Source organism: Cololabis saira, chromosome 15 (assembly GCF_033807715.1).
Source record: "Cololabis saira isolate AMF1-May2022 chromosome 15, fColSai1.1, whole genome shotgun sequence".
Classification (NCBI taxonomy): domain Eukaryota; kingdom Metazoa; phylum Chordata; class Actinopteri; order Beloniformes; family Belonidae; genus Cololabis; species Cololabis saira.
Genome location: NC_084601.1, coordinates 17,617,321 through 17,644,684, shown reverse-complemented (window position 1 = coordinate 17,644,684; position 27,364 = coordinate 17,617,321). Strand labels below are relative to the sequence as shown.

The 27,364-nt window shown below is 38.6% G+C and overlaps 1 protein-coding gene across 1 annotated transcript in view; it reads left to right on the top strand.

The window, feature by feature from the left end:
- The window catches only part of csmd2 (CUB and Sushi multiple domains 2), a 310,777-nt gene that overhangs the window by 149,551 nt on the left and 133,862 nt on the right, over positions 1 to 27,364 (top strand). The window contains exons 6-9 of the mRNA XM_061740995.1: positions 13,919 to 14,031; positions 15,906 to 15,983; positions 20,526 to 20,613; positions 22,050 to 22,174. Coding sequence (XP_061596979.1) covers positions 13,919 to 14,031; positions 15,906 to 15,983; positions 20,526 to 20,613; positions 22,050 to 22,174 — 404 coding nt within the window. The remainder of the gene's footprint in view (positions 1 to 13,918; positions 14,032 to 15,905; positions 15,984 to 20,525; positions 20,614 to 22,049; positions 22,175 to 27,364) is intronic.

Genomic DNA, 27,364 nt, shown 5'->3' with positions numbered 1-27,364 from the left:
TTTAACGCGGAACAATAATTTTGGCTTTAGAGGGGGAACATAGGAGAACGGACCAGAAGAATATAGCGTGGATTAAAAATAAAAGTTAAGCACTGAACTACATTAGTCTCCCGTCTGGGCCATTGCAGACTGCCTGAGCATGGCATGTTACTAAAACCAAACCTCTTTCTTCCCCCTTTAACGTGCGCAGCGCATGGATGTAGGCCTACGGCGAAGCGTCAGCGTGTTGTGTCGCATTAAATGTGGTCCGGGCGTAATACAATGCTTTGAGCTGGTGAAATTAAACGAAAAAAATAAATAAATAAATAAATTAAACGATTCCTCGAGGCAGAGAAAATTCCTCGATCATTTTTTGTAATCGAATTACTCAAATTATTCGAGGAATCGTTTCAGCCCTACATATGTATGATGACATCCGAAGAAATTAACCTTACTTAACATTACCTTTCCTGTGATGTAGACTGAACTACTTTTGCACAGCTTGTGCTAAAAGTCACTGCCCTTTTATTAAGTGCATTGCATATCTGATCACAAAAAGCTGAAATGTCATTAGACAGCTGGGAGGATTTGACCTGCAGATGCAGGGTCTTTTTGAAGTTGGGTTTTCATTCCTAGATACGTTGGATATGGTTGTCTTTAAGTGTCTTTACGCTGCACTGACTTGACAAGATGTGTAATGGTTTTTAAATGATGTATGCTGGTTTGAAATTTTGGCCTATATTTGCATACGCTGTAGAACTGTTCTGCATTATGATTTAAAAAAATCTAGCTGTGGAAAGGTTATTCCAGTCAGAACAGGCCAGGCACTGCATTTGTTGACCATGCTGATGGTTTATTCTCCTTAACCTAAGAATCTTCTTTATTATCTGTGGTAATATCAAGTGATGCTAGATCTTTTAAGAGGCATTAAACACATTTCAGCCCTGGACTAAATTAGATGTTTTGTTAAAAGGGGAGGATCACTCGTTCATTCATTCATATTTTCTCTTCTGAAGTCTATTGTTCTCAAAAAATAGATAGGGATTAAATGTAACTTCCTCAATAGGTGTTGCTCTACTGGTCATCTTGATGGGTACTGCATTACTGTAGGCTCTCCCCTTGGCCTCCCAAGGTGCTGACGCCCGTGTGGGTGCTGTGCTGCACCAGCCACTGTTCTCGTCTGATTGCTGAGGCATCATTGCGTGTTTTAGAAGTGTCCCAAAACCAGCCGTCCTCTCTGCTTCGCTAAAAATGGATGTCGATCCTATTTTGGTGCTTTTACAGCTAAACCAGATCGATTTTACACACATCAGATAGAGCGACCTGTCCAGGGTGTACCCTGCCTCTCGCCTGTAATGAGCTGGGATACGCTTAAGCAGACCCCCGTGACCCTGGATAAAACGGGAATAGAAAATGGATGGATGGATGGATGGATCCCAGAAGGGACAAGACATGGCAAGATATACGTCTTTCAACTAGGACATAGTTCTAGAAATCTACAGGTAAATTCACAACCTCACAAATCCAGTCTAGCAGGCAGTGCTCACAAGCTCTCTGCTTCTGAAATGCTCCCGGTCGGACATGAGGTCTTCCTGAAGAAAACTGAAATCTTTTTGTTGTCATATCTGAGATCATGATCGGTTCGTATTGGCCACCAAGTCACTGCAAAGTACATCTAGCTGCATACCTACTTTACTTTTGGGTTCTTATGTTGTGTCTACGTTCACGTTTTTCAGTCTCTTTCACCTCCCGAATGTGTTTTGTTGGCTGCCGGTTTCATCCCATAGCTATGTCACAGTTAGCCTGGCATTTGAGCGAGTATGTTTACCTTTTGTTGTACTTTTACTAGGGGCCAAGGCAACTTGTCACTATTTCAGTCAAGGTTTCCAACTATTGCAAAGGTTTTATTTTATTATTTTTTTCCTTTGCTTGACGGCCTGCATGGTACTGCCAAAGGTTGCAAATACAGTTGTAGATTTGATACAGTCTTCTGCCTCTGTTGATCTACATTTTATTATTCTCTTTCTTAAGGCAGTATAAATTTAAGCATTTTTACAGTTTGTTATCTTTGCAAGTGCTTGTGAAAGAAATCTATCAGTATTAGACCTCAATGCAGTCATCCGTAGTGCATCCCTGGAGTTGAAACAGTTTTACCGGCAAGAAAGGACTGCAGAGCTGCAGAGAAGAACCCTGCAGAGCTATATAATCACAACTCATGACACAGATCCTTGAACAGTTCAAAGCACCAACTATGGACTTACGTAACAAACATGTAAATTACAATATAATTTAGGTTTGCATTTAAAAGCAGAACCAAAACAAAAAATTCAGAGGTTTGGACACTCCTATGAATCAAGAGAACTTTCCTATCTTTTTACGAGCACTGTGTTCATTCATTCTCTTTAAAGTCAAGGTTAAGGATCAACATATTAAGCTTAGTTGAGGAAAAAAAGAGGGCGTTAAGATAAGAATTGCACATGCTTATCTTTGGGTATCTCACAAATAGTCCATCATCATAAACATAGATAAACCTTAATGCTTACTGGAAGAAAAAAAAAAACATGTTTTAAAGTTTTCCCACTTGTAATTAATTAGTTTGACTTATACTTTATGTCAGCCTTTATGTCCGTATATAAAGTACTGCCCTTAATACATGGGGATCTTGTGGCTTCCACTTTACGACAAGTACTCTGACTGTGCACTATTCAGTGCCTTCATTATAAAAAGTGTACACAAGCAGATTGCATATACCATAGGTTTATATGCCATTTTGTTTTATGAATGCCAGTAAGTTGCAGCTCCTAATAGGTGGTTGTTAAATCATGTACTGTATGCATCTAATGGGCTCAAAAATAATGAGGAAAAAAAAAAGATACATGTGTACAGTATTAAATGTAACACTGTACACAAAATACATACACCTGCTTTTTTTCTATATTAATATAATAAAAGGGCCCCATTGTTTCGCATTAGGGCATTATATTTAACAATACACTTGCTTCATATCCAAGTCAAATCACAGTTGAATGAAGCAAATAAATCGCCCACTTTGCACTTACAGGTACCTAGTGCTGTAAGCACAATGTTTAGCAGCAAGTACTGTGAAATTATATGTACAAGTACAGTTTAAGCTATATGTATATATTTTTCTGTATTTGGTTCCATATATTCAGGTGTCCAAAGTGGCTACCAGCTCAAACACTCAGGTTACCCAAACGTTTTCACTTTGGTTCCACCTTAGTCTGAAAACAGGTCATTCAGTGCTTTAGATTTAAAGCAATTTTTACTTGTAGGCTTCGGTAATGTCAAAGGTTTCGCACCTTTCTGTTCACCAATTCACATTTATTTATTTTTTTAATATAATTCTACTTCAAAAGAGGGATAGCTTACAAAATAGGGAGTCAAGAGGAGCCAACTCAACCTCCCAAAACCAGCTATAAACAAGAGAGATGTACATAAAGGGTTCAAAAGGGGGCTGCTGTTAGTGTATCAATGTGGTATTTTGGCTAAAACATCCTGGACATCTCTTTAAAGCCTCAGGAGATTGTTTAAGTCTTCGAAAATAGGACACAGTGTGTCTCCCTTAACAACGATCTGCACTCCAAATTAGAAGTATGCAGTGAAGAGCCGAGCAGCAGCAGGAGAAGAGAAGGAAATTGGATACCCTTCCATTACCTTTTATTACTCAAGCAGATTATAAAATCACTTCATATCATATCATGGTGACAGCTCAGTGAAGTAGCAACCAAGCTTTGGGCAAATTGAATGATTTCATTGCGAGTTGTGCTTGTCTTCGGAGAACCTGGCCGGCTACAGTGCTGCACCGGCTGAGCCAATTTGCTGCTTGAAAACTGCAGTGCTACTGCCACTCATTGGAGAACACAACACACCTAAAATGGGTTTATTTCACAAGGATTGAGGAACAAAAAGAGAGAAAAAGCCATATGCATTTTTAATGAATATTCTTCATCAGAAAATAAAGCAAAGAAGCTCACGCGGGCAGAGAAGACACGTGTGCATAGATCCACCCCCCGGACGATCGAACCACAACCCCTCTGTTAACTCGACCATTGCTCCAGCAGATCCATTGATTCATACAAAGCTAATGATGCTGCTACACAATTATTTATTCTAAATTGTGGTTATTAAGTAGTGATGGATAAAATGAAAACTGTAAGGTTGGCAGAGATCAAAGATAAATTGCCAAACAGAAACCGCCAATTGAAAGAATGGAGTGAATGCTGATTCAGTGATATACAGTGTACTAATTGGGTGTGACTGTGTAAAGTCAAGGACAGTTCGATTAAAAAATTGGATACACGGCCAACAAATGCGACTTGCATGAACTAATCTGAGCAGATCCATACCTTTACCGCTGAAACACGCCGAAGCACCTACACTGCAGACATTTATTAAGAGAAATGGGGAAAAATAGAGTCAGACAATACAACGGTGGATGCTTTTATTCTTATGTGTCAGCGCTGTTATTTCTGTATGCTCTGTGTCAGGGGACTGCAACAGGCTGTCTGTGCTGGGGGGATGTGACAGCATTGCCATGTTCAGTATCATTAGCACATACTGTGTCTGCTCCGACTCAGTTTAACAACTCGAGGCTCAGGCACAGCAACCTTAGAGAGCGAGGGCAGAAAGGATTGGCGAGATGCACTGATGGTAAATCATAGCATAAATCCATCGGATATAAACATTAACAAGCAATAAATGATCAAACGATAGTCGTAGTCTTCACTCATTTATATCAAAATTGGTTTCACTTAGTTTTCATGCCGTTTCAGTTATGAATGAAATGTTCAAAAATAGTCAAGGGTCTGTGAACTTCCTAAACTTTTTTTTCTTTTTTCTGCCTTTTTTCTGACGCCTCTTTTGTCTTTTACATTTCATGCCTCCCGAAGCAGAGAAGGCTAATGTCCCAGTAATTGCCCCTGGGATATTTATTGAATTTTGTTTATTGTTGTGTTTGATGAATCTACAGGAAAAGGCTCCCACCTTTAAGTCACCTTGGAAACTCATTTGATTTTCCTCAGTCAACCACAGATTCAGTGTTTCCCCGCAGATCATCCCAACAAACAGGAGCACGTTGTTTTGAGCTGCATTATTTAATCCGTGATGTGTATAAGCGTGTTTTATGTGCTCGGCAACCTTGCCAAAGACACAAATGCTGTCGCTGTCATTGTACTGTGACGTGGACTGTTATTTGGGTTTGATAAAAAAAAATTAAACGGCATGGAAAAAAAAACTGAATGAAAGCACCCGCAAGGTTGACGATGTCTGCATTTGTCTTCCGACATGTCATTTGTGCCTCTTTGGCTACATTTTCCAAGGTCAAACATTCATTAGTCTCATAAATTAAGCTGTTTTTCTCACTAAAGTTTCAACATCAGCACTCTTTCGCAGTTCATCCAGTAGTTATTTGTGACTATGCCTCCATCCACCTGGAACTTTTCTGCAAAGGTAATAAATCACACTGGTGTTGTGATAAGTTGCAGAGCAAGGGACATGTTTTTGTTTTTGCTTTCCCTGATATTTGATCTATATGGACTGAGTTTGTTTTACGCTGTTCATCTGATGTGTATTTGTGCCACTGAACTTTACAGTATTTGCTGTTATAAAACTAACATATTTCTATCATATTTGAAACAATACAAAGACCCTTCAGCAATAGATATTTTTTTCCTTAAAGACTCACTCTGCTTTGATGGCAGGTTTACACAGAGTCACCTTCTTCAGTGGTGGGCTTCTGGAACCAAGTTAGTATTGGACCGTGTTGAAAACTGATTATGAAACTTAAGATATGTTTCCGATCAACAATTTTATAGATGGAGTTATCCCAAGGCTTGATTCTGCTTTACAAAAAAATCACTGCTTTTCTGCTCATAACTAAGCTGAAGCACCAACAGATTTGCAGAGGCTCTTAGAGACGCATAAAGAAATATTTCAGAAGTTTAAAAAAACATAGATGTAGAGGTAATGGAGCAAAGATAAAGGCTAGTGCGCTGTTCATCCCAAAGGAAAATATCTGTCAATCAGTATCCATGTACGTCGTTGAAGGCAGAAAAATGTTTTGAGGGAAGAGGAAGGAACAAATCCCTCAGAAGATTTGACAAGGCTCTCTGATGAGGCCAGAGGTCTGCCCATGTATAACACATGAGGACTGAGTGAGGAGCGCTGGCTCTGCTGGACCGGGGGGTCTGTGAGTAGAGTAGGAAAGTGGGCTCTGATGTGTCAGTAACTTTATAGACTCTACGGGGCTTCATTTTCCTCAGCAACTCCATTTTTCACCTTTTGCACCTCATTTCAGAACAATGCATTAGGCATAACTACACTCCAGGCCTCTTTTGATATCTTAGCTTTAAAGTCAAGTGATAAGCAGATCTTTTTTTTTTCTACCCAAGTCGTTGTTTTTTGAGCAAGCTGTTTTGTTTGATGGAGGGGGAGTCTGCTTGTCTGGTATCTCTTGCTGTACATATGAAGGTCACAGCTACTGCTCCACTGCCACAGCATTAATACTGCCATTCAGGACTTAAGGGCCTTCCACACTAATGAGTTTTACCTCAGACGGATGCTGTGTCCTGAATCTGAATCATTCTCATGCCCATATGAAAATCGTTTTGGTTGGGAAAATGAATCATGCAGACCTAATCATTGTATTGTATTGTACAACTTCGACTTATTTTCTGATAACACAAAAACTATACCGTGCTATAAATAGCCATGTCACTTTCAAGGCTGGACTTTGCTTTCTTTATATGGCTTTTTTCGTTTGTGCTTTTACATTTCGCCTCAGTTCCACCCTGGAAGGTAGCGTCAGAGGTGAAACACAGGTTTGATGAGTTCTGTATACCAAGGATGAGCCAGCCTGGTAAACACAGAGCTCTTTCCAAAGAGGCTCCTGTTACTCAGATGATTCTGCAACAGCAGGATGCTGTAGGTGACGCGAGCCATCCCCACTCACAAAATATTCTCATTAGAACAGCAGTAGCTTAATCAGTTTTTGTTGTTGTTTTTTTTGTTTCTTTTTACCGATATGTGTATTATGGTCCTGTTGTGAGAATTGTTTTCGTGCTGATGAACCAACCTTCTGGGTGGGGGATTAACTAGCCATTGAGCCATGGGCCTCAAAGTCAGTGAGGTAAACAGTGTGTGTTGGTAAATGCACAGTGTGACTAAATGACCATGTGAGGAATCACAGTATACTCACCAGCTAATTATCAATGAAAAAAAGTCAAAATCACAGCAACTAAATTGTCTTTCACTCACTTGAATGGTGTTTTCATACATAATCAGATAAAGCTCTGATTATAAAGTGTGTCTTAGGCTGTGGTGATGCTGTGTGTGGGCTGATAAGTACTCTTAATGAGGCACTTTTTAAAATAAATTCAATTAAAGTGACCTGAATAATATGGTGCTTTATTAACCACCTGGTTGATTTTCTAATGTGGTAGTAAAGATTTTATAAACAGATGGAAACGTAGAAAGAGACACATTTGAAATGTTAATGGATTGCCATAAATAGATTGGGCTTTCCACAGGTCAGTATTTAGGGTGCAGAGACACTCCACGGTAACATCTCCAGGAGGATGCCGTCTATTGTTAACGAGTTACTGCAGTCCCTCCTCCGTTTTATTCCTGCTGCTCCATTTGTAGTCTCTGCCAGTGATATATCCTCCCTGACAATTAAGAGAAACATTTTCTCTTATTCTCTTCTTGTTTTAATCATGTCCTTTACTCCTCGACATCTGGTTTTGGGATCTTATTCTGAGCATTATTTGGAATCAATTAGATGTTGCTCAAATGATTAAAAAAAAACTTTCAACAGCACAACATCAAATATTTTGTACATTTAAAGTGATGAAGAAAAATGAATGCACATCACATAAATGTTTAATTTTGTTTTTTAAATCATTTTTTTTTTTAAAGCAAAAAAGAGCCAATGCAACAGCCTGACCCTTTTGCAGCATCATTGTACAGCAGAAAACATTTGGACTTTTTCCGACTCATTTTCCAACTGAAACACAAAATGTGTTAATGACAACAGCTTGTAGTGGCACGTTTTCCACAAACATGCCACAGTTTCCACAAAAAAAGTTTTTTTTAAAGTTAAAAGCAAAAGACTGCACCATGTATTCAAAGTGGACTGAAACAAACTTGTATCCCTTTTCTCAGTTTGAGTTTGTGTTTACATTACCACGTCCATGTGGACAACCTGGTTCGTGCAATATTTAAAATTGTGTCATTAAAATTCCAGAAGTTTTAGCTTTAAAGCCACTGTGACCCCCATATGCCTGGTGCAAGCCCCAGGACATGCATACTGAGCAGAGACTGATCTATCTGCCCAAGTGAGGCTAATTAATGGGAACGTTCTTAACTAAAAAATATGCAAAACGCCCACATACAAATACATGCATGTTCATCAGATGCCGTTTCCAAATGATTTAACTGCAAAAACTGCTTTAAAGACTTTGATCCTGATGTGGAGCTGGTGGCCTTTCACACCTTAACTCCACCCTACACTGATTATGCATAGCATAATTTGACACTTTGCCCTCAAACTGAAAACAACTGACAGGAAATGATGAATATCAAACAGAATGCTGACCTTTTCTATTGGGAAAGTTTGTTGAATTTCCTTACGTGATGATGACCTTTGTTCAAAATCCTGAAAGGAGTTACCCACTTTTAATAAGATGCAGCACATCAATATGGAAAGACTGTGCTTGTGTAATTGGATTTGACTGGTCTTGTATAGTTCAAAGAATCTCAGTCCTAATAGTCAAATGACATGTTTAAGCAACAAAAAATTGAACATTTGCCCTCATGTAATTGGCACTTTGTTTATACAAGTTTTCTCACAATCTTATTTAGGCATTTTCTGAAAGAAAGATGGAACATGCTGGTTTCCACCAGGATCTGTGTATCTATGTGTGGCTCACACTCTCCTACCAGCTGCCTCTATTACTTTGGTTCAGCCCAAATGCATTTTCTCAGACAACCATCAAAAAGTCAAACTCTGACAAAGGAGCTTTGGGGCCTGAAAATGGAAACGTATTTAGTTCTGTGCTCTCAAGACAATTTCTGCTGTAAATCCAATATGGCAAGGCGGACAGGGAGCGAGAAATGGCGTGCGGTGAAAGGGAACTGTTAAAGTAGCCGTGTTAACCTTCAAGAGACGTGCATCAGGATCTTGTGCGTTTGTTCACTGCGGTCCCTTTAATGCTAACAATGAAATTCTCCCAAAAGCAACTGGAATGCATTTTAAAAGGAAAACAATTATGCATGTCGATATAAAAGAAAAATCTTTTCAATTAATCCCATTTACTGCAATTGTTATTTTTTATAACCCTTAATTTCTTTATCGTCTGTAAGAATTTATTGCGAGAATCCCAAGTCTGTCCTCAGCTGTGCCGCTACGTTCAGCACAGCTGAATGTGACTCCAATTACACTTGCATTTAAAGAGGTTTTCATTCTCATACACCCAGCTTTTTCCAAGATGAAGATGATTTGGCACTTGTCTTGTTGGTAAATTTGGTCCAAAAACGAATGTGTGAGACACTACACGAGCCCACAAAATGCATTTTCTCTTTTTCTTAAGTTATAAAACGTCCCTTGAGGCAGTACATTTACTTTATTAGTCTCTTGCTCTCTTAAATCAAGACCAGTGTCTTCAGACGGCTTCACTTTTCTGCCATTTTTTTTTTCATTTGAATAATTGAAAGGAGACCTGAGACTCCATTAAAATGGAGGGGGAAAAAAAACAAGGATACAAAGTAAACACAACATTTTAGGCATCCATCAGTCCACAGCGAGACAAATTCTTGAAAATTGCCAATTTTTCAATGCTGTGGCTATTCTTCCAAGAGGTAGGCACCCTCCCAAGATGACTCCAAAAGCACAATGCAGAATATTCAATGTGAAAAGAAAAAAAATCAGGAGTTCCAGCTAAAAGCCTGAAGAGCTCACTGGGACTCGCGAACATCCTTCGAGCTTTTGCTCTTCCAAAAAGGGAGGCCAATTTACACTTGCAAACTGCAGTGCTACTGGAAATTATTTTGTTAACTAATAAAACTAAAGTTGAACTGTTTAGGGAGTGTTCTCAAGCACTATGTATGGCATAAAAATGGTACAGCTTGCCAAGACCAAAACAACATTCCAGTGATGCAGTATGGTGGCGGGCGCGTCATGATTGTGGCTTGCTTTTCTGCATCAGGGTTTGCAGTCATAGAAAAGAAAATTACCCAGTTTATCAAACTATTTTACCGAGGGGGGCACGGTGGCGCAGCTGGTAGTGCAGCCGTCTCACAGCAAGAAGGTCCTGGGTTCGATTCCCGCCGGGGGACGCTGTGGGCGCTGAAGTGCGTGTTAGTTCCCTCATGACTTCAGTGCCCATACCATGGGTGGGGTTGGCGAAAGGATCTTTCTGTGTGGAGTTTGCATGTTCTCCCCGTGTTCCCTTGGGTAGCTAATGGGAGCTACCCTCACAAAAACATGCAACAGTCCTGGGCTATACATGCCCCCTCTGGCCAACCGGGGCGCCAGATGGGGTGGGGAGGATCCGGCTGGAATAATGTGATCCTTCCACGCGCTACGTCCGGCCGGAGAAGCCCCACCCTGTCTGGTGAAAAGAAGCGGTCCATCTCTCCTCAGGTTAAGGAGGAGACCTGAGCTCAGTGTAGGGCTCTCCCTGGGTTGGCAGAGGGGAACAATGCCCAGGACTGTCTAGGTATGAGCATGGGGTGATGAAATGGGTAAAAAATCGGGGATAAAAAAAAAAAAAAAAACTATTTTACCGAATAAAATCGGGATGGCTGTCTGAAACCGAAGCGTAGTTGAAGGTTTGGATAAGAAAAGAAAATCACAAAAATCCTGTGGAATGACCTCAAGTGACCTGCTCATAGTGGACGTTCTACAAATGTGTCTGAGTTGAAGTGCTTTTGTAAATTGGAATCCTCCAAACTTCATCCTGAACATTGTACAGGTCTCATCCGGAGCTTCTGAAAACCCTTGTTTGATGCCATTGTTACTAAAAGGGGTTAAACAAGCCATTACCTCCCACGTGAAATCCATTTATTAAGTATCGACGCATCTTTTTTTACCAATAGTGTTGGTTTAGTGTTCAATAAAGTCTAAATAATTTGCATACTATCATACCTCATACTTGAATTGCATACTTCACTTTCTAGAAAAATGAAGAAAAAATTACAAGATCAACTCAGTGGCGAGCTTCGGGAGAAAATTAAGTTGTTGGTATTGAAGTGAAAAAGTTTTTGCGTCACAGCTTTTGAAGGCATCCTGTACATTTTTGCTGAGGTACATTCTCAGATTGCCGCTCTGGCTTGAACAAGTGACCTTTTGGAGTGAATTGGAGCACAATCACATAATGTAAGCGTTCTCTTCGAAAGTCTCACAGTTCGTTAAATAAAGCCCCAAATGAACACCAGCGCTGCACACTGCATAAACTAAAGCAGTGTGTGAAAAATGAATTGTAACAGATGATTAAATAGCAAATTCAGTACAATCACTTACAGCTTGCAATAACCAGAAGTAACCTTCTTTTGTTATTATGTTATGTCTCTTACGTCATTCTGATCAACTCCGTTATTATGCTGGTTCAGCTCATCGTGGCTTTTAACATCAATTTATGCACAAAAAAACATAAAACTAAGTTTTATTTCCAAATTGAAAAGTGCTGTTTGCTCTGAGACACTGAGCAGGCTGGTTGACAGTTTTCAGGCTACCTTAAAAAAACACTCTAATAGGGCAGAGACCTTACTTTGTTTTGAGACAAATTTCGGCAATTTCTCATCAAAAATGATCATACCCCGAAAAATGCTTTCATATTGCATCGTAGGACCCCCGATATTAAGAAAAAAATGAAAATGTTGATATTTTGACACTTGTAGAATAAATCCTATACACTTTATACTGTACATGTACGCAATGTTCATGTTGTTAATGCCTTTCTGCTTTGTTACCAACATGGTCCTCGGTGAGCGACTGATATCGTTACTGTTCTCCAGTGACATGGTTTTATTGGGAGGAAATTTTGCCTGACAACTGTTATAGTGGCAGTGAATCAACTTGGTTTAATGGGGGTACATTTTGTCATCACAGCCGAACACCTTTATGGTCCCTTAAAACCAGGGTTGCCCAGTTCTGGTCCTGGAGGGACATTTCCCTGCTTCAACACACCTGATCCAAAGAAACGTGTCATTAACAAACTTGTGCAGACCTTGATGACATCCATCAAATATCTGTTATATGATATATTTATGTATTTAGATAGCTTATTGTTGTACAACCATAATCTACTCTATATAGTTAATTCACTCGTGTTTTAGTTTATGTCATAAAGAAATAGTCCTTAGATTGCCAGACATATTTCCACTCTTGTTGACGTTTTGGCTTTACTTCCTGGAATATTTTTAATGGCATTAATGTAAAATGTATCAACGCTAAGCATGTGTTTAGGCTGATTAGACGAGGTGAACGAAGTTGGGGAAATGTAATTTGTAGTTTAGGAATTATTTACGTTTACTCCTGCTCAAATGCATGCCTTATTGCATTGTGCATATCTCACATGTGTTTAGGAGATTGTTAGGACACTTGTTTTTGTGCGTCTTAAGATTAAAACATGATGTGTGCCCAAAAGACTTGGGCCTTAACATCAGAAGAACTGCCTGCTTAGCAACAGCCCTAATTAGCATACAGATCAGGAGGAACTTTAAGTGTTTGTGATGTATAATTCACCGTTGCTTTCCCGAAGCACTGATGGCAGACTATTTTCTCTACAATTGCCAGTCCAACTTTTTCTCTGTCCTTTTCTCATAACAGGGGGCAGTTTAGTTAAGAGTTGTTAACGTTACAGTCCCCCTTAAGTGCCACGCTCAGTTTTATTCATGTTTATAGGAGTAGCATGTTAATGTGTCTAAGTAATGGTCACATTCATTTTGAAATATTAGTATAATTACCATAAACAAATAAGACAATCACAGAGGAAGACCGTTAGGCTCTGCTTGCCATTGCGCTTGACTTTGAAAAACATGATGGATTATATAGTTGCCATATGCCACGAGATAGAAGCCTAAACGGAGCCACTTCATTGCAGTGGCACACAGCTGGGTATTTGCTTTCTATAATTAATTTCAGAAAATCTTTAATGAAATTTCAGAGGAGATGAAGTTCATCAGGGCAAAAGCAAAAACCTACACCGAGCCTGGTGATCTTTGTACCCATGTAGTGACATGATGGCATGAGAGACTGAAAAATAAACAGGATAGAATTTTACAGGTGAATTAGTTAGTGATGCACCGATTGTTCGGTAACCGAAATTGTTCGGGCGAAAATGGCAAAAAAACACTTTCGGTGTTCGGTGGAATAAGTGGGGAAAAAAACCAAACAATTGATAACGGCGTTGTAAAATAAGGAAATAGACTGGCCGCTCCCGTAACGGTTGCGCACCACCACAAACATAAATCGTTGGCCAACCAAAAACTAACCCCATAAGAATTTTACCTAACATTCACCAGGAGGTGGAACCAAAACAACATAATGCTGGGAAATTTAAAAAAAATTCATTTTTTTATGTTCAATAAATATTTTCTACCTTGTAATTTTGTAAAAGATTTTTTTATTTGAAAAGCATGCCTAAATCAAATTTATTTGATTTATGCAATGGTGAAAAAATTGGCAAAATAAATGAAAAACTGCTGAAGAACCATGTTCGGTATTGTTCGGTATTCGGCCAAGTGTTTATTATTATTTTCGGTTTCGGTTTCGGCCACAAATTTTCATTTCGGTGCATCACTAGAATTAGTTCTAATCCACATGATGAAGTTTTTGCTACTTACAACCTAAAATGAACTTTTGACACAATACGGCGGTGATGTGCGGACAGCTGACTGCATGCTTTTTCTGTCTCTCCAGGTTTACTGGCACCAACCTTCCCTCTCCAATCATAAGCAGCAAGAACTGGCTTCGGCTGCACTTCACCTCCGACGGCAACCATAAATTACGAGGTTTCAGTGCCCAGTACCAAGGTAAGATCATTAAGATTTCAATATTTTGAAAGGACAAGATAACTCTTAATCATGACCATGTTTTTAGTTGACTGTGCAGTATGTCCAACTTTATAAAGAGGTCTATTTAGGGAGCTAAATATTTACCACTTGTTTTCAACATTTCCAACTGCTGACGTATATTTAAAGAGAATCACGGGATTAATTTTATACTTTAGAGCCGTAGTTGGAAGGGCATCCGTTAAAGATGAGGAGCTTTTCTCATCCTCAGATGCTGATTCCTGGAAAGTGTTGAATCCACCAAACAAAATGTATCTGTTTTCAATCAAAATTTCTACCATGTTTAGAGCTAATCGACCCAAATTAACATAAAATGGCTCATGCCTTACTTTTAGATTGTATCAGTTTTCAAAGTTTGCTGCTCGAAGCAAAAATAATTTCACAATCTTTATAGAAGAATGGAGACTGTCTTTTAGAAGTAAAAAAAAAAAGCAGATATCAGGATCCTCCTCGAGTGCCAATTAGTTGTAGACAGAAACACACATAAGCCGAAACAGAAACACACAGCCACACATGCTCACAAAATCCTCTTTGTAATGTATATCCATTTTTGGTCCCATAACACTAGCAAGTTCAGGGATCACCTCTTAGAGGAGATGAGCTGGGAAAAGGGATTAGTTTGTCTTCAGAAAATGGTCATCTCTAAGGATCTCACCTCTCCTCGCCCACTGGCAAGATGATGGGAAGACAGAAAATACAGAATAAGTAATGAAGAATTTGGATGGATTGATAACGGTGTTTGAAAGATAAAGATATGAGCACACTGTCCATTCAAATGCAGGATTTCTTTGAATACATATTTTTTCTGTGGAGCAATTTTGTGTGTGGATGGATGGATGGATTAATGGATGGGTGGATGGGTGGATGGGTGGATGGGTGGATGGATGGATGGATGGATGGATGGCTGTCATCAGAACACCTGCCAGAGCTGTCATAAAAGTTGTATGCACACTGTACTGTTTCACAGGTGAGAGTAGATCACGTAGGGTGGAACTGTCAAGATAAGCGGGGCGGGAAATAATAAGGCAAAAAATGGACCACCTGGGTCCTGTACATGTACTGTAAATTAATCTGTCACTTGGGAAATTGTGTTTGAGGTTGAGCTTTTCATTTCCCTGTAGATCCTTTATTTTTTTAACAGGGCTGAGTATTTGATGTTTTTTTTTTTCTTTTAAATAAAGGGAAATGGATGTAAAACATCACTGTAAAATATATAAATGAGTAATGAATTTGTGTGGGATAAGACAACTTGTCACAGAGAGTTAAAGAAATGAAATGGGGTACGTGATAGTGCTCGAGTTGAAATTGGTGGAATATGATCCTCTTATTTTGCAGATAACTTATTGTCACTCCCATTAACACCAAGCCCCATTATTTAAATCTGATCCTTTTATTTACTTATTTATTTTACAAAGAAATCTAATCCTGTTAAATGAATAATATACTCAGAAGCCTGTATTCTTTAAAGATGTTCGTTGCATAGTGATATTCCTGACTTAAAATATGTGTGTGTATGTATATATGTATATGTATGTGTATGTATGTATGTATGTATGTGTATGTATGTATGTGTGTATATATATATATATATATATATATATATATATATATATATATATATATATATATATATATATATATATATATATATATATTCCTTTAAGAGCTACAGAAGTTAAGGATAAGGTTTATATGTTGCATTAATAGACAAGAATTGATCAGCAGTTGAGTTGCTGTGTAAACACAATGATGCGCTGACATTTAGCTCTCTTATTGAACTGTCGAACTCCTTTATTATTGTTTTTTTTCATGGTTCTGTTATGTTTTATCTGCAGTGAAGAAGATGACTGAACTCAAGTCAAGAGGTGTAAAGATGTTGCCGAGCAAAGACAACCATCATAAAATATCAGTGTGTAAGTTGCAAACCTCACTCTTTTTTTCTTGAAAACATAGTTACAATAACTTTGAGTTACTATCACACGACGTACCTCTTGATCATGTTTTATTTTAGTAATTAACAGTTTAACTGCGATTTGCTGTTGCAAGTTAATGAGCCCGTATTAGCAACTGTATTGAACCCTCAGCTTCTGCTAGTTTTATGACACAAGAAGCTCCTTGTTCTCTTGAAACATTTTTATAGTCAATCCAGGCATGTGAAAAACACCAAAAACATTTATCTCTCATCTTAAAACACACATTTCCTAAATTAGCTGCTAATTGAGTGAGCTACCCAGACTGGCAACAAAGTGTAGCTCTGAAAGAATTATAGGCAAACATAAGTGGACGCATAGCCGCCTTGAACTCCATACTGACACCAGCACATTTTTCTTCCTGTAATTAAAAGCTACAGAAAATACATGGAGATTTTCAAATATCCTGCTTTGTTATTCTGACTTGTAAGTCATTAAATATGCACTTACCCTGCCAACAAATACAGCTAGAGGTCATTCATAATGCATGATTTAACATCCAGCTCTGTTTTTCTTGGAGAGATGGCGTGGGGATACTGAGGGCTGACCTGCTCATCTTCTGTGTTAATGCGGGATGAATATGGAACTAAATGACTCACAGTGTCGTCAACTCTGAAACCTAGAACCGCGCAGATCCAAATGAAAGAACATTTTTGACTTTTATGTTTGCAAAAATCAGGACTCAAATCTTTCCAAGCCTCCGTATGCAAATGATCTTATCTGGGTTGTTGCAGTGAGATCTTGGCACATGCAAAGCAATGAGATCGCACACAAAATCCTAATATGGCTTGCCTTTTGTTTTGTGATGAATGTGTTTTCATTAAACATTCCTTTAATTTACCAAAGTAGAAAGTTTGTCACACTGCAACGACCTGTCAGAGTTCTTTTCTTAAAGAAATCTGACTGTGTTCAAAAATTGGAAATGATCTGATCAAAATTCACCAGAAGCGTTTATTGTACAGAATCGTGAGCTCATGCATCCTACACCAACGAGTCCAAGTTATGAAACACTCTCTGTCCCCAGATGCAATAAAATACGCTGCCCACATGGCTAAACATTTATACTGTAGGTGGAGAGGGCATGGTTTAGACTTTGCCTTTTAGTGGTTGAGTGGTCCTGGGTTCTCGTCTCCTCATCCAATCTGGTGCCGCCGGTAAAGGGAAAAAACTACATCCGGTGACACCGGAGGAGACGAAACTACAACCCCCAGCTAGGGCTGTTCGATTTTGCCCAAAAATAAAATCTCGATTTTTTTCTCTCAAAATCAGATTTTCGATTACGATTACGATTATTTTGTGAATTGACAAAAGGCAAAGAAATTATTTCAAATATGCAGTTTTTTTATTGAACATTTGCCCCATTGGGCTTTAAGTGCAAACTTTGCTCTTATTAAACCAAAAATGAATGAATAAAGTGCAAAACTCTGTAAAATAAGTTGAAAAAAAGTTTTAAAAAATATAATAAAATATAAAGTTTTATCTCTGAAAAAAAAATCAGCAAATCAGCACTTGCAAACATACAGTAAGTTATATTTCCAATTAAATAAAACAAGACATTTTCTAATTAAACTAAACTGGGTCTTTGCATGCTAAATAATAATGCAACCCATGAAGGAGGTAGAGGTGTGTAATGTCAGTCATTACATTTGCTATTTACATTTGCAAGGAACACGAGCCGGTCTACGGCATCTGGCTTGAGGGATGCCCGGTGGCATGTTACAACGCCCCCTCCTACACTAAAGAGCCTCTCACATGGGGCACTTGTCGCAGGTATTGAGAGGTATTTCCATCAATCATTAATATGGTATCAATCATTAATATGTGTGCAGACAAGGTTAAAAAAAAATAATGATTTTTTTATTTTTTTTTTAAAAATCGATTTTACGATTTTAACATCGTTCTAATTACATAATCGCAATTACGATTTAAAATCGATTAATCGAACAGCCCTACCCCCAGCCTTTTATCTTGGTTTCTCACATGTCCCTTGTTCCGACAAACTGTACTACAGAAAAAAATTATTCATTATTACATTTATGATACAAAATGAAGATGGCAGATACACTAAATGCATTTGAAAGATGAGAAATAATGATTCAGACATGAATATTGTATTTGACATGAAATATGAAACTCAGCTGATCAATAACAAAATAAACCAAAGAAAATGGATGACATGAAAAGTTAGAAGATGGCATGTAAAGGTACATTTTTCCACCCTAACACCTGAAACATTGTTTGTGGAAAAAAAACAGCATTCGGTCGCATCTTGCTGAGCTCACGAATGGCATCTGTGGCTGTGGCTGGTGCTACAAAAGCAGCATCAGGAGTTGCTTGGCTTTGTATGTCCAAGAAAACATGGGGCAACATTTTGCAGCTCAGAAGCCTTATCTTGTCTACATTTTCTTCAACTGAAGTCTCTTCTTCCACTGCAACCTCCAATGCTCCCCGAGGCTTCGCTGCTTTAACAGTAAATAAATACAATTAATACGAATGTTAAGTTCATTTTTCAGTCTAGCTTATATCTTCTTAAAGATCCTGTTGTTCTTGTTTTCTTATCCCTACATTAGTTTTGAATCAGTAAATTCTAGTTATTAATTCCTGTCGGGCGCCAGCTGCTCTCACAGCTGTGCAGCCGGCTTGTATTTGTAATCCGATGTTTTCATTTGGAAATCCTCGGCGGCTTGCGTTTCTTAGTTTTATAGTCTTTTAAGGCTATAGCTTTAAGCGACGATATTCAAACTGTTTATCATCGTCTCATTGTAACCATCTGTATTTTCATTATTACTAAGCTGGCCGAGACAAAAGAGGATAATGTGTCATGGCATTTGATTAAAATCTATGGTATAAACCAGAGCCTTCGACTTTGCTGTGCACACATAGACGAGCAAGTGACTCGGGTTTAAAGCCATGAGCAAAAGGAAAAAAAAAATTGCAGATTTAATATAATGAATAATACTCCCACAAGAATTCCATCAGTCATAAGAAATTTGAGAAACTAACTCTTGGAGGAGATGCTAGGACATTTTCAGTTTTTTTTTTTTTTTTTTTGCTGTCTCACATTTCATACAAAGTCATCTCAAAGTTTCAGTTTCCTACTCCCTGGCAAAAGAAAAGGGTGACTGCTGAGTGTCAAAAGAGTTACAGACAAAGAGGACGTACAGTCTGTACCAGAGATGCACTTCAAATAGCAAATGGACGGCAGTAATTGCATCGGTTTGTCTTTTCCCATCGCCTTTGTTACCTTTGTCCTCCCTCGTCCTCTCAGTTCTCCGTTCATCATCCCGTTCAGCTTTATTCAAACATCTGTAACATTAACAGCCTTGACAGCTATGAGCCACGACAGTGCCACTAACAGATGATGTCTGAAAACAACTTTCTTGGGCAGAAAAAAAAAGCTTCTTCAGGCAGGGAATGCAAGGCCATCTCAATATCTTTAACAATTCACTTCACCCACTTCTCTCTTCACCTTGATGTTAATTCTTTGATATTTTACCCATGATTCAATATCTTTATACAAGCTATACTCCACTGTACCTTTCCTTTTGCATTCACTTTTTGAGAAAAGAGATCAAACTTGGGGAGCATATTAAATTGAAAGCTGTCGGCCCTAAAGTAAAGAAGCTTAGTCGAAGACAAAGTTCTCTTATTTTTTTCTTCACATTGGGAATAGCATTTTGAAATATATTGATGCATGGAAACCATCCATCCATCCATCCATCCATCCATCCATCCATCCATCCATCCATCCATCCATCCATCCATCCATCCATCCATCCATCCATCCATCCATCCATCCATCCATCCATCCATCCATCCATCCATCCATCCATCCATCATCTCTTTATTTACTTACATAACAGCTATAGTCGTTGTTTTCCCTGGTGAGCTCTGCTGACTCCAGTACAACTAGATTTAAGTGCGTTGCCGTCTTGCCCCACACGCTCCTCTGGCCGGCGAGCAGGTGTCCCATTGATTTGCCCCTGCAGACCTTTGACCCCTTCCATCCAGTCGGGACTCTCTCGGTTAAGTTTATTTGACCCTGTCTGACGCTTCACCTCCATCGTTTCACACCCATTGACATGATTTAAGAGGGCACCACCAGGGCTGTGCGCTCTGGAAGCGTTTACTTGAACACTGACTATGTCAAGGTGTTTTGTCCATAAGGGAATGTACGCACTGCAAATTCAAAACAAGCGTCAAGTGCTGCTGAATCATTTAATGATGCACTTTCATGCTTGTCTGTTCTTTCCTTTTGATAATGCCAGAATTGGTATTTGTCACCAAAAAACATGATCACTCACATGACTTGAATTCATTTAGTCCCTGTGATCACAATTTCTGCCACATCTGTATCACTGAGGACACTTTTTTGAATATAATCTGTTATTTACATTTTTAACATATTTTAAAATGTTCTCTGTATTTATTTGTAAATCTGTGTTTAAGTGTTTCTTCTTTCTTCCTCTTTTTCTCGTCCATCAGTGTCACAGATGGGGGTAGCGCAGGGACACAACATATGTCCAGATCCTGGAATTCCAGATCGAGGAAAAAGAAAAGGTTCTGACTTCAGGTAAAAGCAAACGCAGACCTATCAGTGCTGATTATTCAATGGTGACTTCAGTTAAATGGGTTAGCATTTTTTTTTTCAATAAACAACAAAGCTTAAAAAAACTATTTTTAGCAGATTTAGGTTTTACACAATAAACACATGTACCCAATTACTATTTTGATAACTAGAGTAAAACAATGTTCATTTTGAACAAATATATCACAAAAGAACAAAAAAGAGAGAACAAAAAAAGCAAGAAATCACATAGGAGTGTCCAGCATGGATAAGTGCTGGTCAGACTGCTGTGAGTCCAGTTGGACACAGGTGCTGCCATGCCAGTGCTAGGTTGTTGTTTTTTTGTTGAAGTTTTCCCTTCCCACTAAACACAACAGTCCCTTTATACAAGAAAACTACGTCTTAAAGGACACACCATCATACGATCATCTTGTCATAAGTGTGTGCAGTTTTCTCAGTGCCGAGTCATGCAAAGAGCTGGACAAATCTAACTAATTCTGATGAGCAGAGAAGTTTACTAAATGGAGAAATGCTCCTTAGAGAGCTGAGTCTTTAGCCTGCTCTTAAAAGTAGGTACAGACCCTGCAGGTCAGACAGAGCTTTGTAGGTCATTCCATCGGGGAACAATGGAGGAGAAAAGTCTAGCTACTGATTTCACGCCACGTTGTCGTGAAGCACCAGGCGTGTTTCACTGACTGAGCGTAGCTGTCGAGAGGGAGTGTAGCTCTGGATGAAGGAGTGAAGGTAGAGGGAGTGTAGCAGAGCTAAGAGTGCTAGTGGCTGGATGGAGATTATGGTCAGGGACTTTTACAGTTTTTGGTGATGAGTTTAAGTTCTTTGTGTAAGAAGAAAAACAAATATACACAATGAAAATAATTACTTTAACCTTTTAAGACTTGCATTGCACTTGCATTTTATTTTATTTTTTTGGCCCCTCTTTAAGGAATTGAATATTATGATATATAGACAACAAAACGTATGATGTCCACATAGGTCTTAGCAGGTTCATTTTTGGAAGAAAGTTTAACGTATACTATCTTAAGGTTACTCTTTTGGCAGTACATTGTATCTTTCTTGTTTTGGGTAGTTAAATTGTATGTCTTCACGCCACAGTTCCCAATGCCAAACAACTGCAGTTACACCAGATATAAAAAATATGGAAACATGTTAAAACAATGCCCACATGTATTTACATCTAAAACGAGGTTGACCAAAGTGCTTTACAATCAAATAAAAATCATGCAATCTAATAAAATTATTATAAAAAAAAATACATTTGAACATTATGTTTAAAAATAAAGACACAATGAATATGGCTAAACATTAAAATAGACATAACAGTATGTATGTATATATACAATTAAATTCCTGAAATCGAGATTCAGTTTCCATGTTTTTTCTCTTTTTTTTTTGTCATTTGCTGTTTTGCAATCAAACTGCAGGCGAGGAGCTGCGGTGCATTTCTCCTGCGATGAGGGCTATGAGCTGCAGGGCTCAAAGAGCATCACCTGCCTCAGAGTGACGGACAGCTATGTAGGCTGGAGTGACGACCGGCCTATTTGCAGAGGTAAGATTTACCCAACGCTCACATGGGAGGAAGATTCAAGATGACCTCTGTTTGTTTTTCCACATTCAGATACTCAGCTCATGTCAGCTTGTCCATCTTCTGTCATTTATATATAAACTGTAGGTGTGTCTGTGTGCGTGTGTGTGTGTGTGTTTACGGATACACAATATCTGTCTGACGGATGACGTTAGTTGTATCAGTCTGATAAACAAATAAAATTGATAAATAGCTCCAATAAGTTAAAGGGGACCTATTATGAAAAACAGGTTTTTTCTTGCTTTAACATATATAAAGTGGTCTCCCTTCAGCCTGCCAACTCAGAGAAGGAGGAAAGCAACCAAATTCTGTAGTGTCTGTACAGCCGCCCGGATGAGCCATCCAGTGTCATGAGACTTCTACGAGCCGTTCAGATTCTGCTCCCTTTCGTTACGTAACGAAAATGCGATTTACATAGGTTGGCCTCGGATGCGTGAAACCACGCCCACAACTAACTCCACCGGCCGGAGCTTCCGCCATTTTTTCGTAGCGGTGTATCGCGTCATTCAGGCAGCCAATCAGCACAGTGCCTCATTATCATAGCCCCGCCCACTCATAATCCGCATAGATAATGAGGTTAGAGAATGGGAAGATAAAGACATGGCTCAGAGGCTGAATTTCTACTTTATTTAGCAAAAACAATCAAAAGCTTGTTTTTAATACATTCAAGGCCTGTTTAAAAAAGTATTAGATGCCATAATAGGTCCCCTTTAAGGAAAATTAATGAAGTTGCGTGGTGGCGTGCAGTACTTTTGCAGCACTCGCTCATCATGTCATGTGCTGCGCCTTGTCGGCAGGACCCAAGCGTGGCCTCGTGTCTGCCTGACTAGAAATATGCACAGCACAACACTAGAGCTGACACACCACTCTGGTTACCTTTCTCGGTGGGAGCAGATGACAACTCCCCCGCTGTTTGCAAACCATGAACCTTGGTCGGCGAGGATTCAGAGATGAGGAAAGAACATGAGAGGTTTTAACACACCGACAGGTCGTCATCAGGGAGAGGCTGTTTCAAAGGGGTTATGATGCAGGAGTTAGCAGTGCTCAGGCTAAAACAATGACACTCAGTGTCGATATTCCCATTCAGCAGGCACAATTTCTTGAAATGGCAAATATGGTAATCCCATAAACGACAAGTTAATGGAATAGTGTTTTTTTATAGTATGAATTCTCAACACATAGAAAGTTGTCTCCTTTGGTTGAGAATGTATTTTTTTTCTTCTCACACATGTCAACGCCTCTATTATACTTTCAAAAAATGTCTTTGACACAAATTCCTATCTCATCCTCATGCTCTTAAAGTTGAGTAGATGTATTTCTTTGATATTCATAAAGATCTTGAATATGATTTTTTTTCTATTTGAAAATAAATCATGAACCTTTTTTCATAAAGGATTGTGTGATTTGACATATCGGTGCATTTGATTTGCTCAATTTATATGTCAGATGTTTTGAATATGAGTGAAATTGTTTTAACCAAAACACCTATTATATTTTGAACCAGTGAATGTGCACTCCTTCATATCTATCTTCCAAGCCAACTTAATATTTCACCTTTCCGTCATGACTTTGACATTTAGCCGACACTATTTTGCTTCAACTTTTTTTTTCTTTAACTATGCTGGGATACTGTTGCACATGATTCATGTCTTCTTCATTTACTGTATGCCTTGTGACAGATAAAGAGCAAATTTATTTTAACAATTCATTTTAGCAGCAGAAGACTTAAAAAAGTAATTAACGCTGAAATGAAACAGCTGTAGGAACATTTTGAAAACAAATTTGGTTACTTTGGTTACTTTGCTAGTGCTTTCTGGGTTCTTTGGACCCTGAGGCAGCACAGCTTTAAAAACATGCATAATTCTGTAACAGAAATCCTTTCTTGGGCTCCGCGAAACTTCCACAAACCGCTGTACACAAACAGTTTGCTGTGTGATCCACAAATGCAGGCTACAGCGCTCTCATGCATAAAAGAAGCCATACGTGGAAATGATCCGGAAACGCCACCATCTTCTCTGGACCAAAGCTCATTTGAAATGGACAGACGCTAAGTGAAAAACTGCCCTGTGGTCAGACAAATCGGAATTTGAAATTACTTTGGAAACCACCGCTCCCACATGAACCAGACGGAAGAGGGAATGGACCACTCACTTCAAAAACCTGAATCTTTGATGGTATGCCAGAGTGCATTAGTGTCGTGGAGTGGGCAGCTTGCGCCTCTGGAAAGGAAACATCAATATTTAAATTGTATACAGATTTTAGAGCAACATAAGCTTCCATACACCATTGCTTCATAGTGGAATGGTCAAGGAGCTGGGCTGGCCTGCCTGCACACCAGACCGTTCACCTGTTGAAAACATTTAGTCTAATCCCCACATATGGACTTAAAAAAGTTCATAAAAAAGAGAATGCTATGCAGTGAAAAAGATAAAACAACAGCGTTCCACCCCTCCTTTTAGACATCTTGTGGCCACTAAATTAGAAATAGGATTGCTAAAAGAGGACATTTCCTCAGTTTAGTTATTTCATGTTTTCCATGTGTTCTATTTTGAGCAAAATATTGCTTTTTGAGATTTACAAATCATTGTCTCAGCAGTGCCTCAGCATTTTTTTGTAATTGACCTCTCGGCAAGTCCCACCCCCTTAGTTACTGTTGCTAAGGCAGACAATCTGTCAGTGTTGTTTACAGTTTAACAGTGGTAAGAGCCTGCGTGAAAACCAAAAAGCACCGCCTTGAAGGAGATCAAGGAGAATTCAAATGGGACTTAAATGTCTAATGGACGGATGTGTAGTAACTGGTTGAATCGATGCGTCTGATAGTGAGATTAAATTGGAAGTTAGGGTTCGCAGATCACAGTGCAAGCAGGAGAAGCTTCACGTTACCGTTATCATGATCGCAGATGACAACATCCAGAAACTGCTCATAAATTAATTAAGAATAAAATTTACACTGCTCAAAAAAATCAAGGGAACACAAAAATAAGACATACCAGATCTGAATGAATGACATATTCCTATTAATTAATTTGTTCTTTACAAAGTTGAATGTGCTGACAACAAAATCACACAAACATTATCAATGGAGATAAAATTTAGCAACTCATGGAGGTCTTGTTTTGAAGTCACGCTCCAAATTAAAGTGGAAAAACACATTATAGGCTGTAATGTCCTTAAAACACGTCTATAAGAGGCTCCGTAGTGTGTGTGGCCTCCATGTGCCTGTGCAAATGGAAGTGTGATTGACTTGGAGTTACATTGTGTTGTTTAAGTGTTCCCTTTAATTTTTTTAGCAGTATATTTTCTCTTGATTGGTTTAATTTGGAAAGGCAGAACTTCAGCTTTATTGCTCAGCAGAGCTTCACATGTTATGCCTCATAGCAAATAGATCTGAAGTAACTTCAGATTTACTCGCCAAAGCTAGATTTGAAGTTATCTGAAGATATGACGCTGCTAGCTACCTGTCAGTGGATTTAAATGTTTTATTCGGTGTCTAGTGCTAGGTAGTTGTCACAGGTAAACTCACAATATCAGTGATGATTCATGTTTACAAATTATAGCTTATAGTCTGTGAGGCAAATACTTTGCTTGCACAGAATGATTGCCGTGAAATAACAAGAGGCAACATTAGTAAGAGTTACAACATTTGTTTTTCTTTGATTTACCTTCGAATAAATACATCCTTGTTAAATTCACAGCTTAATCCCAAGCTGACATTTGGACCTGTTTTACTTGGATTTAGGAAATGAAATAAAAAAAAAAATACACAGAATCGATATCAAAGTATCACAGACACAGTTTTAAAATTCTCTTGGCATAAAACAGATGTGACTTCCAGACCTTATAGCAGTTTTTTGTTGTTTTTCTAATGGAGCTGGAACCTACAGATGTCAAAGCTCCAGTCCCTGTGCAGCTGCTATGCAACAGCCATTGGCTCATCTGTATTTGACGGGTGGGTCCTAGCTCCGAATTTTCATTCATTTATTTCATTGTATGATTTTGTCAACGAAAACAAATGAAATTGTTTACTGATCATCATGTACTGTTGGGGAATCCTTGTATGATTTTTTTTTTTCTTCCTTTTCTTTTTTTTTCCTCTCTCTTTTTTTCAGGAAATGAGAAAATATGCATCAGTTCCAAGCGTCCAAGTGTTTTTGTTAGATCTTTAAGTACTTTGGGAGCTTCACTGTAGTTATTTAACCTGTCTTGAACTTCAGTCCATTCTATTGGAAATGCTACTCTAAGCTAAATTGAATATGTCTGAAAGAACCATGTCTGTAATAAAGCCCCCATAAACCTCCTATAATATGCAAAATCCTGTTCATAATGTAACTATTTGGTTTTGAAATAAGTAGCTGTGTATCATTTCAAAGTTGGCTGCTATTTAAACTTACCATTAATATAGTTTTGTTACAGTTTAAGTAAAGTGAAACTCCAAATAAACAAATATCTGAGACATCCAAAGCAGTTGATTTCCTCTAGAGACTAAACAGCAGGGTACATTTTAGGCTGCCAACAGAAAGCAACAAAGGCCCCAGAAGATGAAGCAGCACGTGTCTGAGCAGAGAGCAGGAAAGTAAATGGAAAGAAAGGAAAGAAAATGGTATTCAAACAAACCTTTTGACTTCAAGACAAGTCAAGTATGCGCACCAGGGTGTTGGAGGTTTGTGCCCCTGTCAGCCTTCAAAAAAAGCACATTACAGGACTAAAAAGATGTATATTGCCCAGTAGATTAAATAAATCCCACTTTCCCAAAAAACGTATGATAAGAAATAAAGTAACAGAGGTCTGTGGACCACAACAAAAATCAACCCGGCCAAAGCTTGCAGTCTCTTGTCAAACATTGTTGTGTTTTGAACAAACAGAAGTCCGGCTCCTTGGTAGGAACTGCTACGGACAGATGTTTGTGGAACGAAGCAATTTGCTCAAACTTCTCAACAGAATTGGCAGCACTACCCAATCTCTCTACAGCGTGCCGTTTAAACATCGACTTCTTCAGCCCCGGTGCAATAAGGGCTGTTGCTGCAGTTGTTCACACAACATTAGCTTGTAATGAATCTCAGCAACTGAGTGTTTCCTATTTTGTATAATTATTTAAATATTTTTCATTTACTGGAGCAATCTAATTTCCTTTTTAAAAAAATAAATAAAAATTGA